Here is a 13,878-nt window from a genome sequence, read left to right on the forward strand (position 1 = left end):
GGCAAGTCATATAGCCTAGCCCTACAGATACTGAACAACTATGCCTCTTAACTTCCTACACCCCCATTTCCCTGGTCCTAGCTGATAAGTCAAGAGTGCCGATTCATTGTGTCAGTTATTATGAGCAGGGAGGGGTAGTGATGGACTTTAGAAAGATCATTTGTTTAGGTATTTTCCAAATGGTTATGAAATTGACATGTACTGTATGTATGTGGAAAGTACCGATATGAAAAGGATAGATTTTTCTGTTTTAATCTGATCCCATTCAAAGCTGGCAACCTTTAGGTTTTATAGGACAAGACAAGAGTTGACCCACTGGATGATGCAAACATATAGTACAGCAGCTATAGAAGCTCTGACAGGCAGCAACATCATATTATGCAGTTATTTACAGTTAATTTAATGAATGAACTCCCATAATTTCTATTGCAGGAACTGTCAACCTGCCATTAGAAAGGAATAGCTAAGACATAACATTACATTACATTAGCTTCTAATCTACAGGTTCAATGGGTGTGGCTGCTGATGGTGAGGCAAACGTTATTTGTAATGAAACCCTTTGATATATGAGATGTATTCTCCAATGGTAGAGCTCCGAGGTGCAGAAAGGCGCGTGAGTAAACCAATCAGGGCGTTCCGGGTTGGCTGTAAAAACGGCGCATGCCTCACTGCGCGGAATATTATCACTGAGGTATGAATGTTATGAAAGAGTGCTAGCTAACTAGCCAAGTCTCTCACCTGGAAATTATTCTCTCTCTCGACGTCTTAGAGTGGCAGTAATGATCAGCGAGTATTGTCTTGGTCAGTGACAATTATTCCCGACCTGCAATCCATGAGAATATATCTAATTCCTTGTAAACAGGGATGAAAAGGGCATATTATTATTTATTATTTTAATTAGGGTAAATTGTGCCGACTGCCGGTGCCCTTCTGACGTCACGCCACGGAATTTCATTTAACTTCCGTGCGCTTTGGCTGCGTTCACGAACAGCTAAAAATGCTACTTGCAAATGTGTTCTTGGTCACACAGTAACCGTTTGAAAACAGCCCTATTTGTTGATTTTCTTATTAAGGTGTTTTATCGATTTAAAGTTCATTTCACTAGGAAAATGAGCCAACTTACTAAGAATGGCCTTTTTTGTACACTGACAATTTATAAGTAAAATGTGCGCAGCTGACCACTGTCTTCTATCGAGACCATTGTCATTGAGCTATAAAAGAAAGGGTCAAGACTGGAGAGCTAGCTACTTTCTATTTAGCCTATTTCTAGTTTTTTTTCTCTTTACAAAAACTTGTTCAAGCCAGAGATAGATTAGATGGATATAACCCGTTTTAGCATGGACATTGCCATTGAGGGCTTCCATCATTCAAAGTAGTCAACTGGGTCGTGATTCCTATGAGTTGGGAGCAATCAGCCAATCAAGAAGAAGAAAATGGAATACTTTAAAATGGAGATAGCCTCAATGGCGCTGCCCTGGATGTCGATTAAGGCAGCCCCTCGCACCTCTCTGATTCAGAGTGGTTGGGTTAAATGCGGAAGACGCATTTCGGTTGAATGCATTCAGTTGTGTAACTGACTAGGTATCCCCTTTCCTTTCCATGCTATCATAGACGCTATAATGGCACAGATACAAAGATAAGTCCTCTATCGAAGCGGCAGGGAGGGATGGTGATGAGCTGAGACAGGCGGTAAAATGACGGACAAGAAAAAGAGGAAGAAAGTAAAACATATTATGAATAAATATGGAGTGGGGGATTGCACAATCCTTCTGGAAGATCTGGTGAAGGAGAAGATGGTGGACAAGAAAAAAAGGAGAAAAGTGGAATATGTTTTGAGTGAATATGGAATGGAAGATCTCATAGAACTTTTGGAAGAGCTGGAGGAGTAAATTGAACGTGACGAGAGTGAGGATGAATTAACTGTGGTGGCAGGTGCAGTGATGACTGCTGAGAAGAAGTTGAGTGTCGAGGAAAGCAGTGTGGTGAGGGAGGTTGGCGTCAAGTGCAAAAAGAGGGATACATGCTCCAGTAGTTCAGAGATGGAACCTGGCGAGAGTGAGGATGAAGTACCTGCGGTGAGGACCGCCGAGTTCAGGCCTCGTCCCGAGGATGATAAGGATGATTCTGGCCCAGTGGGAGTGAGATTTATAGAGAGAATGGATCCTTGCATTTTGGCTGATCCATATGTGGTGTCAGGTTGAGTGGAGAAGAGGTTGGTGAAGGTAACTCGGAGTGGACTCGTGATGATTTATTGTGTTTCCTCCGCCCAGAGGGAGCGGGCACTCCGGATTACACGATTAGGAATTGTGACTTGCTTTGCTCTTCGAATCAGGGTGCTGTTGAAAGGAGTGATAACGGGGTTGCATTAAGTGTTGAGGGGGAGCAATTGAAATAGAAGATTCCCGGTGTCTGCGATGCCCTTCGTTTGGCGAGACGTAGATCCGGTGGAGAGCATGGGGAAACGGAGAAGACATTGTCTGTCATGTTGAGTCTATACCAGATTATGTCAAGGTAGGAAGTGTCAGTTGTCCCGTGAGAGTTTTTGTTCCGACAACACTACGGTGTTTTAGGTGTCAAGTTTATGGGCATGTTGCAGCAGTGTGTAGGAGGGAGATGCCTAGATGTGAGAAGTGTGCCGGAGGGCATGAGATGAAGGAATGTGTGGTATCAGTGGAGAAAGTTATACAGTATGTGTTAGTTTTGGGGGTGCCCATGGGGCTGGAGATCAGAGGTGTCCGGTGAGAGAAAGGCAGATTGAGGTAGCCAGGGTTAGAGTAGTACAGAAAGTGTCTTATGCCGAAGCAGTGAAGAGAGTGGTAGAGAAAGATGGGTACAGTGTGAGGGATCCTGAGAGGATTTGTGTGAGTAGGCAAAGACCAAGAGAGAGTGATGGGAATAATATGTGCTTCAGTAAGGTGGGCTTTTTAGCATTATAGCCATGGCTGTCAATTGTATTGCAGAAATGGATCGAAAGTCACAGAAAATAGAGGTTGTGGTGGCAGAGAAGTACTTGGGATTGCGAGGATTTACTGCAATACAGCTGCAGGGGGTGTTGAGTAATAGTGTTATGTACTCTCAGACCATGGGTCTGGAATAGGACTAGATATGGTTAAGTAATGGAATGCAGTGGTGGATTATTTAGAGAGTGCTAATAGTTGGCAGGGCAATTTAACTTTTTCCCAACTTTGTATTACCGCATCAAATAATGTAATGTAGGTAGGCCGTGAATGGCCTCACACACCAGTACACTAGGTGGCGGTGTATGAACCTAAAAGTTGGATGCGATCCGCCAACCAAATTCCAAAGAAGAGTATCTATCCAAAAGGTTTTATAACTAAACCGAAATAGACCACAGCCTGTCGTTTCCAATGGGAACAAGTGAGTCATAGTGGGCAGAACACGCAAAGAAGTGGGCAGAGCCAAGCACGAGCTAGCGAGATCCTATATTTCCGTTAGGGAAGGCTTACTCTGTGAAGTGCGCATGTGCAATAACTCAATTCGCCTTTGCGCTCCTTCTAAACAACGCGATTTTTAAAAACGTTTGTAAAGTGTAAAGTCTACAAAACTTAGTTCACTCTGTTCATAACATATTCTAGTTTTGGGAACAGAAAACTGTATTGAGATCAAATGTTTCATCGATGAGAAAATGTGCAGAATCTCGGCCAAAATCCATCTCGTTCCATCTTCTCCCACTGCTGGCCAGTTGGCTTCCTGTCACTACCAAATTTGGTAGATCAAATATTTGGTAGTGAGTGGAAATGCCAAGCGGATGCTTCACATTTATACATCCGGTGAAATATCTGTCTCATTGTTCTATCTGTGATCTATCTCTATGGTTCAAGCACACATCGCGCAACATTTGACGTTGTGAAGTTTTCCACGACAAAGCGAGCGAGTGGTTTATCAAGGAAGCAACTCCTCTGGTTGGAGACGTGGCTCTGCCTAGCTGCCATATTGAAGCAACCCACGGTGAAGCACTACTAGCAACAAACAGCTTAGCTAGCTATCCAACTATATTTTCGTTCTAAAGGCGCTTTAGATATACTGGAACTCGACTGAGCAAACACCATCGGAGATTGAAGATCGTTTTCCTAAATAGAGACCAAAAATGGTGAGCACAGAGACACATGTCAAGGCTTTATCTTTTCCGCTTTAGCTTGATCATGACAACAAACATTAGCTTGCTATCATTAGCTAGCCCCGCCTTGGCACAATGAAATTAAAAACAAATCAAACTTCACTTGCCAAACAACCAAAGGTAGCCAGTCAAGGTTATTAGCTAACTTAACTATGTAATGCTACTATTACTTAGCAGCTATGTATGTAACGTATCGACGTTAGGAAGCTAGCTAAGTTAACTAGGTAACTTAACGTTACCACAAATGTCAGCTACTAGTGCTTGGTGTCAGTTCAGTTAGCTAACGCTAGCTGGCTAAATTTACTAGCTAACTAGGTAGCAAGCTAGCTACAATTTAACTAAGTTAGCTAGATCGATATTTGCATTTCACAGGTTGTCTACTGTTGGCTGTCTGCTAACTGTGTTAAGCTATGTTGGCTTGTAACGTTAAATACGTGGCCTTACTAGGCTAGTTAACTAACTAACTAGCTAGCTAATTATCAAGATATGTCAACCAATGGATCGTGGCTGTTTGACAGTGTCATTGATTTGCACAAGGTAATCTAGTAAATTAAGTCGTTTGGATCAATACGTTATCATGCCTTGCTCCTGGTATTCTGTGATGGTAAGTGACTGAAGGGGACTGTTCACCTATAGTAAATTGTAGCCAGCATATTCCGACCCTACCTTTTACACTTGTTTACACACTGAGCTGTACTTGAGCTGTACTGGGGTCAGAACGCAATCCTGGTTACATTAAGACACCATTGCGCTTGGGTGAGATATGGGTCAGAAAACGTACCTCAATGCAGGGATGGGATATGCCACTGTACTCCAAATTGTACCTTTCCACACTGATACATCAAGAAAATTGAAATACTGCAATTTTTCCTGGAAAACTGCCCATTTGTCCTCATGCTAACTAGCAGTGGCATATCCCGTCCCTGCATTGAGGTACGTTTTCCGGATCATATCTTGAGCTGGCTCCACAGTGTCTTAATTTAACCACAATTGCTTTCTTACCCCAGCGCAGCTCAGTGTAAACCAGCGCAACGGTAGGGTCGGAATCTGCTTTCTAAGTAAATTGGCACATAACTGCCTTTCTTGGCCAACATATTTGTACCACTTATGGTTACCCTGTCTATCACTCTGTCATCATTAATGAAGACATCCCACTTATGAACGAATGTTTGTGATTCTCTCTGCTCCCTGCAGGTGCTTTTGGCAGCGGCGGTGTGCACCAAGGCAGGCAAAGCCATCGTGTCACGGCAGTTTGTGGAGATGACCCGGACGCGTGTTGAGGGCCTCCTGGCTGCCTTCCCCAAGCTCATGGGCTTGGGCAAGCAGCACACGTTTGTGGAGACGGAGAGCGTGCGCTACGTCTACCAGCCCTTGGAGAAGCTCTACATGGTGCTGATCACCACCAAGAACAGTAACATCCTGGAAGACCTGGAGACACTACGGCTCTTCTCACGTGTGGTATGATACGATCCAACACATCTTTATTGATCCATTACACAGAGACAATGGAAATTGTTCATTTTGCGGTCATACTATCCAGGACCCACCACACAACATACCCACAAACACGACAGGCTGGGAGCAGCACAGGGGATAACCCTACGCTGTAACAGCCCACTGCCGCTTACGAGTTCAAAATTCATCCATCCCACCATTAACTTCAAATGGGATCATATCCCACTGTAAACTAGAAAGGTATTATGACTGTTGGTTTGATATTGAAGCATTCAGTTGTGTTTTTCTCTTTTCAGATCCCAGAGTACTGCCGTGTGCTGGAGGAAGGGGAGATCTCAGACCACTGTTTCGACCTGATATTCGCCTTCGACGAAATCGTGGCCCTGGGCTACAGGGAGAACGTCAACCTGGCCCAGATCCGCACCTTCACTGAGATGGACTCTCACGAGGAGAAGGTGTTCCGGGCAGTCAGAGAGGTGAGACACTTGTAGCTAAAATGCCCATAACGTCCAGAAGACGTGTGTGTGACATTAGCTTATAGTAACCATGATTTGAACGTTTTTCCTCATCTGCTCGGCCCCACAGACCCAGGAGCGAGAGGCCAAGGCAGAGATGCGGCGAAAGGCCAAAGAGCTGCAGCAGATCAGGCGAGACGCAGAGCGCTCGGGGAAGAAGGTGCCGGCCTTCGGCGGCTTCGGCAGCGCCGGGATGAGCAGCATGTCCTCAGGGTCCATCATCATAGACACCATCATCGAACCCGAGAAACCCAAGATGGCTCCCGTCCCAGTCAGGTACAGAAATGATGGAATTTAGGTGTTGAATTTGATTGTGTGTATAATTGTCTTAGACTGTGCTCCAATACACAGTGATTGGCAGATAGGGCCCAGAGTTTCTCCTGATAACGTGACCAGGGTGGGAAATTAACTTTTTGGTCCAACAGCCACTGCGCCAGACACATTTTTTTGTTGCCATAATTACACCAAAAATCACGAAGGCTGAGCATGCTTTGTAATGTTTCTAAAACAAGAAATGTGTTAGTAGTAAGAAGTAATGTGGTATTGCTCCATTCAATTTCATTTTTGTGACCTGAGTCTTTTAACTAATGTATGTTAAAAGCAATCATTTAGTTACAATAGTTAAACAGTTCTACAACTCAACATTAAGAATCAACAAAGTGCCTGCCCTGTCACAAAATGCCGAGTGATACGACTTATTTATTATTATTATTAGTTCAGGGCTCAAACACTGACATTTTTTACAAGGAGTACATAAGTTGATATTTATGAGAACACAAATAAATTGAGGAGCACAATTAAAATATGCGAGTGTTTTAATGATAAGACATTACTAAAAGTTTATGAATAAAATGTTTTTGGAGTGTTCCATGCTCAATCAAGCACAATGTACCCTGAAATATTTGAGTCATTAGGTGAGACAAATGTTCAGCTGCTCCTTTAAGGGGGGCCATTACCGTGGTAACTGCACTCAGCGTCTGTCAGAGAAGATTGAGAATTTCTGCGCTAGCAACAGACAGTTGCAGCAAACTCTAAATAATATTGGAATGACAACCTAGCGTGTGAACAAAACGATGTAACTAGACAAGAAACATGAGGACAAAGTCACACTTTAGTAGCCTTTCGTCAATTCGACCAACTTCTACATTTGGACTTTGGATTGAAAAAAACTGTTCCCAAATGCTTTGTGTAACCATCCACCAATGTGGCTGGTGAAATAAATGATTTCCAGTCAATGCCCCAAATTCTACCCGCATTTAGCGGGTGTTGATTTCCCACCCTGTGCCGACGACACAACAGTGGTAGGCCTGATCACCGACAACGATGAGACAGCCTATAGGGAGGAGGTCAGAGACCTGGCCGTGTGGTGCCAGGATAACAACCTCTCCCTCAACGTGACCAAGAAAAGGAGATGATTGTGGACTACAGGAAAAAAACGAGGACTGAGCACGCCCCCATTCTTATCGACGGGGCTGTAGTGGAACAGGTTGAGAGCTTCAAGTTCCTTGGTGTCCACATCACCAACGAACTATCATGGTCCAAACACACCAAGACAGTCATGAAGAGGGCACGACAAAGCCTATTCCCCCTCAGGAGACTGAAAAGATTTCAAAAAATTATACAGCTGCACCATCGAGAGCATCCTGACTGGTTGCATCACCGCCTGGTATGGCAACTGCTTGGCCTCCGACCGCAAGGCACTACAGAGGGTAGTGCGTACGGCCCAGTACATCACTGGGGCCAAGCTTCCTGCCATCCAGGACCTCTATACCAGGCGGTGTCAGAGGAAGGCCCTCAGAATTGTCAAAGACTCCAGCCACCCTAGTCATAGACTGTTCTCTCTGCTACCGCACGGCAAGCGGTACCGGAGTGCCAAGTCTAGGTCCAAAAGACTTCTCAACAGCTTCTACCCCCAAGCCATAAAACTCCTGAACAGCTAATCATGGCTACCCGGACTATTTGCACTGCCCCCCCACCCCATCTTTTTACGCTGCTGCAACTCTGTTAATTATTTATGCATAGTCACTTTAACTCTACCCACATGTACATATTACTTCAACTACCTCAACTAGCCGGTGCCGCCGCACATTGACTCTGCACCGGTACCCCCCTGTATATATATAGCCTCCCTACTGTTATTTTATTTTGCTCTATTTTTCTCAACACTTTTGTTGTTTTATTCTACTTTTTTATTAAAAATAAATGCACTGTTGGTTAAGGGCTGTAAGTAAGCATTTCACTGTAATGTCTGCACCTGTTGTGTTCGGCGCATGTGGCCAATAAAATTTGATTTGATTTGAACTGACCATGAAAAACTCTGGGCCACAGATACAGAGGCTGGTACTGACGATCGTGTGTCTCCCACAGGCCAACCGGATCCAGCAAAGCCCTCAAGCTGGGCGCCAGGGGGAAAGAGGTGGACAACTTTGTGGACAAGCTCAGGGGGGAGGGGGAAACCATCACGTCCAACACAGGGAAAAGGCCTTCGCTTGCATCCAATGTCCTACCACCACCAGTTAATGTGGAGAGGTACATTATTCTTGTTTTAAAATTTTCATTTTTGATAGTAAGCCAAGTTTATGCATCTGTCTTTATCTTCCATTCAATGTCTGTGCATGTGCTTTACTATTGACATAATTCCCATGTGTGATTGCAATGTGTGTGATGATAACCTCAATCTTAACCTTGACACCTGTGTATGTTTTCCTCAGTGTCCACATGAGAGTTGAGGAGAAGATCAGCCTGACCTGTGGACGTGACGGCGGTCTACAGAACATGGAGCTCCTGGGCATGATCACCCTGAGAGTGACTGACGACAAGGTCGGCCGCATCCGTTTGATGGTCAACAACTACGACAAGAAGGGAGTACAACTGCAGGTGAGTTGTTCAGATCCAGACTGACCCATGACCTTTTGGAAATACTCCTGGATGGTGTTCAGTAGGGCACAACATTGCGAATCCAGTGTTCTTATTTGACTAGTAACCCCAGCACCATTTCAAAATGTTTCTCCCTGTGTGCTCCTACTGAACACGGCGCAATGTATTAGAAGATTTCTGTAACAATTCATCCCATATCAGAGATATAACGTATGTCCACTGTGTTGGAATTGATTGTATTTTCCCTGGTATTTAGACGCATCCCAACGTGGATAAGAAGCTCTTCACTTCAGACTCTGTGATTGGTCTGAAGAACCCAGAGAAGTCTTTCCCCCTCAACAACGATGTGGGGGTACTGAAGTGGAGGCTCCAAAGCACAGACGAGGCCCTCATACCTCTAACCAGTGAGTCTCATTCCAATGCCTTTCTCAACCTGTCATCCTACCGGCACCATCTGTGATCTGGAATTATTGTGGTATGTTTTATGATTTATTTAGTGTTAACTATAATCTATTTTTAAATGTCATTGCGCCTTGTTTTGTCTGTAGTAAACTGCTGGCCCTCAGAGAGTGCTACTGGCTGCGATGTGAACATTGAGTATGAACTGCAGGAGGAGAGCCTTGAACTCAACGATGTAGTTATTGCTATCCCAATCCCGTGAGTATATGGGTGATGAATTTTCTTGTAATGTGTTGAGACTGTATAACAACCTTGCTTGGTTCTCTTTTGGCTGGTTTCCCAGAGACAGATTAAACATAGCCCTGGACTAAGAAGTATGTGCAATGGAGTTCCTCCATTGAGGTAGTTTTTAGTCTAAGACTATGCTTCATTTGTGTCCGGTAAACCAGCCCAAAGTTGATGGTTGCGTTGTTTACAGTATTGGGTGTATTTCCTGGTGCAGGTCTGGAGTTGGGGCACCTGTGGTAGGAGATGTGGACGGAGAGTATAAGCACGACAGCAGACGGAACGTTCTAGAGTGGATCCTACCCGTCATAGATGCCAAAAACAAAAGCGGCAGCCTGGAGTTCAGTGTCACCGGGCAACCCAACGACTTCTTCCCCGTCAACGTGTCCTTCGTGTCCAAACGCAGTTACTGCGACATACAGGCAAGTTTCAGCTTTTTTACGTTGAAGCTTACTATGGACATTTAGTCCTACAGTCAATGATGGAACACAATGCTCTTGCTGACATTGTTATCCCTGCATTTCACTGGTCACATTGCCTTTTTCTCCTATTCCCTCAGGTTGCCAAAGTGACTCACGTAGAAGGAGACGCACCAGTAAAATTCTCTTTAGAAACTTCGTTCCTCGTCGACAAATACGAGATCCTGTAAAAAAATCTACGTCAAAGCTCCGGAGAAGAGAAAATACATACTTGCCTGCACACCCGCCTGTGTAACATTTGGGACTGTACACATCAACAGGACTCAGCCCTTCAAAAGCCCTTCCCGCGGCGGAGCGCATTATTGGTGTATTTATGTTTGTATGAGCGAGAAAAGGATCTACAGTATATTTAGAGTTCAATTTAACGAGCAGCGAAACATGCTGTTATTCGCCGAGGAGAGGCAGGAAGTCACAACACAATGACTAAAGGGGAAGCAGAGGAGAGAGATGGGTGGTGCTCTTGTTGAGGGGGGAACGGTACTAGCTACAGACAAGCATCAAGGACGTGTTCACTAGGACACACAACAGAAAATATTTCACAAAGTTTTGGAACGGAAAACGAAAAATGATTTATTTCTAATTTGCGGAAAACTAAAATTAGCTTTCTAATTATACAAGTCCAGGTAGTCCCTCCCTGATTCAGTCAGTTTTCTTCCATTTGGTGCATAATGAACATGACCCTGTTGTGTTTGCTGAGGAGCTGGTCAGTATTCAGCTGGTTCATCTCCCTGCTTTTGAGGTTGAGTAATTAAAATCATCCCCACCTCCAAAGAATCATGCATCCTCTACCAGAGACATTTGGTCTTTTATACATTGAACAATAAACATTGGACCAGATTTTGAAGAAAGCAGGACTACCCAAGTGGTCTTTCATGTTTAACAAAAAATCATAACTGCAGGCTCACCAGAAATCAGTTTTACCCACTAAAGGCAGGATTCTTCATTAGATTGATTCATCTGAATATGTTGCTTGAGGTGTTGGCTGTGGTATTGAGAAACCGTTAAGATGGAAAGGAGAGCATGAAACCATGAAAAGAACAGCCAATTCACAAGGCAAACCACTGCATTTGTGGCTATAGGAGTTCTTGAAAAGTAATAATTTAAAAGCTCCATGGCAAGCTCACCGTTTACTGTTTACAAACGTATCAGTTGTTGAAAAGGGAGATCCGATCAGTATACTGTGGTCCATAATAGCTCTGTGTTCTTCCTTCTGTCATCAAACCAACATCAATAGAGGGAATACTGTGGTCCTATTGCAAGGAGGATTCTGCTGCCAGTGACACCATCTCCCTCTGATGACTCCAGTCAGTCATTTACTCCCATGACGAGCGAATGCTCTTTAAAATCCACTTCATCATAAGGACAACATGTAGTGGTTTCATATGGTTTTGTTTCAAGGTTTTGTTTGTATTCCCAGAATTTTTATGCTAATGGGTTTTGAAGATGGCTAGATGGGACATTTTAACTGTAAAGAAATACAGAGGGGGAATCACAACATTCCAGTATAAAATGTGAAGAAAAAAGTATATAATTGATTAAAGTGTATTATTCAACTTTGTGGTCTTTGTCTATTTCTATTTTTTTGGATAATTAATGCATTTCAATGACGTTATAGACAGGTTGGTTGTTTAGCAACAAAACTGAAGCATGTGCAACTATGGGGCAAAACAGATTGGGTTGGCTTGGATTGTTGACAACATGTAAACTATATTTTGTCTACAATGTTTATTGAAAACATACATTTTCACAGTGAGCACTTGTCTCAAATACATCATTACAGTTGTTGGTTAGCCAGCTAGTGAATTTGAGCCATATTAGTATAGACGTGACATCCGTCAAAACACCTGAAAACAAGACATGGTATCAAAAACAAGATAAAACTAGCTGAAACGAATCACCTACGATTCCCCACATGGCAGATTGTCATTGTGCCTCGTTTTCGTGACTTTGTCAACTAACCCTTTTTTTATATACTAGGTTTAGTATGATCTTAGCCGAACTCTGCATCGCATGCTCCCTTAAAAGACCTTTGCTTGAAAAATGAGAAAATATTTTTAAAAACTGTGATGTTACTGTTTGTCCCGCTTGATAGGCCGTAGCAACAACAGCAAGTATAGTCCAAAATAGTCTGAATTAATCTAAGATAAATCAAGAAATCTGTCATTTTTACATTTTTGCCTGGTAGGTCTTAGTTTCGCAATTTTACATTTAAAAGATGTTTGGTGCAGTAAAAAAAGGTGCATGAAAACTAGTCGTCTCTTGTAGCTCAGCTGGTAGAGCACGGCGCTTGTAACGCCAAGGTAGTGGGTTCGATCCCCGGGACCACCCATACACAAAAATGTATGCACGCATGACTGTAAGTCGCTTTGGATAAAAGCGTCTGCTAAATGGCATATTATTATATATTATATTATAATTATTATATATTATAACCTACACTTCTGTAAGGAATCCCCACTTCTTTGAGTTTGTTTTATAAAAACATTTATATTTTGTTTTTATATTATTTTGTTTTCGTGTTAGGGACAGAAAGTAGTCTGTGTGAGAGGCTAGCAGCCATTTTATTTGCTGTATAGTTTCTGTTTTTTGGGATGTCACTTATTGCCACTGTGGGGCAGTAATGCATAAGGTGATGGGTCAGATCATAGGTTAGGTCAGGTTTAAAGGTAGACAGCGAGATGACGTAGATGCACCAAGTAAACAGTAGTAGTAGGTCCATTTCCGCAACAACCAGGAGTGTTTGAAGGGCGAGGTTAAACTTCTCCACTGTTTTGGTCCCGTAGCTACAACATTGTAGCAGCGTGAAGCGCGCCTGTGCACATGAGCAGATACTCTGTGTGAGAGCCTTGCATCACGCTCATCTCAATATCTGCGGTGCTGCTCATGGCAACGTCATCTCGCTGAGTCTACCTTTAAATTATAAAGTCAATCTCAATGTGACCTGCCAGATTCGAAAAAAAACTTGAAAACCCTGTTAGATATTAGCCAAAATGTTTTAGTTTTTTTAAAACTAAAACTGAACATAATTTATGATGGTTTTTTATTTTAGTTAATTTTGGAGTCAAAGATAATAGTTTCAGTATAGTTTTCGTTTTTAAAAACGGGTTTGTTAATTATTTGATTTCATTTTAATAAATTGTATTTTTTTCATGATTATTTTTAGTTTCAGTTTATGTTTACTATAATAATCTTGAGCTGGTCTGACCAGCAAGGTCTAGCTGGTTAGGCTGGTCGACTAGCTGATGATGCTGGTGACCAAATCATGCTGGTATGCTAGTGACCAAGCTGGTCTAGCTGGCAAAACCACACCCATCATTATTATATTTCCCAGCATGCTCAATTGCAGTTAGATTTTTTTTTTTGTTTGTTCATTGTCTGTGTTTTTGCACATATATTGATTAATGAATCTTATGCTACACAAAGATAAATAACATACATTTTTATAAACTAATCCAATCTGTTAGTTGGATTTATTGCACCTGTTACTGAAATGGTTGTTCCAGTTTAGATAGTTTAGGTAGTCTCATATATTCTTCTTTCTAACCCGGGCAGTCATTCTGAATGCAGATTGTGGGTGAATAAAAATTACAATAATCCCCACTCTGGCTGGATTCCAATAGGAATTAAACATCACTTTGCAAACCAGCATAATGTGACTTGCAGGCCTGATGTGGCCACTGCATTAGGGAAAAACTAGGACCTTAAAGTAAGGTCTTATGATATATGTAAT

The 13,878-nt window shown here is 42.8% G+C and overlaps 1 protein-coding gene across 1 annotated transcript; it reads left to right on the top strand.

The window, feature by feature from the left end:
- Window positions 1–3,716: 3,716 nt before the first annotated feature.
- LOC311102083 (coatomer subunit delta-like) lies at window positions 3,717–11,701 on the top strand. The gene is made up of 10 exons (XM_084143301.1): window positions 3,717–4,111; window positions 5,333–5,596; window positions 5,890–6,069; window positions 6,179–6,384; window positions 8,476–8,637; window positions 8,820–8,985; window positions 9,242–9,389; window positions 9,534–9,642; window positions 9,887–10,091; window positions 10,229–11,701. Exons 1-10 carry the CDS (start codon window positions 4,109–4,111, stop codon window positions 10,316–10,318), a joined length of 1,533 nt encoding a protein of 510 aa, XP_083999427.1. The 5' UTR covers window positions 3,717–4,108; the 3' UTR covers window positions 10,319–11,701.
- The last annotated feature ends 2,177 nt before the right edge of the window (window positions 11,702–13,878 follow it).

This window comes from Coregonus lavaretus (genome assembly GCF_964263955.1).
Source record: "Coregonus lavaretus genome assembly, chromosome: 26".
Lineage (NCBI taxonomy): Eukaryota > Metazoa > Chordata > Actinopteri > Salmoniformes > Salmonidae > Coregonus > Coregonus lavaretus.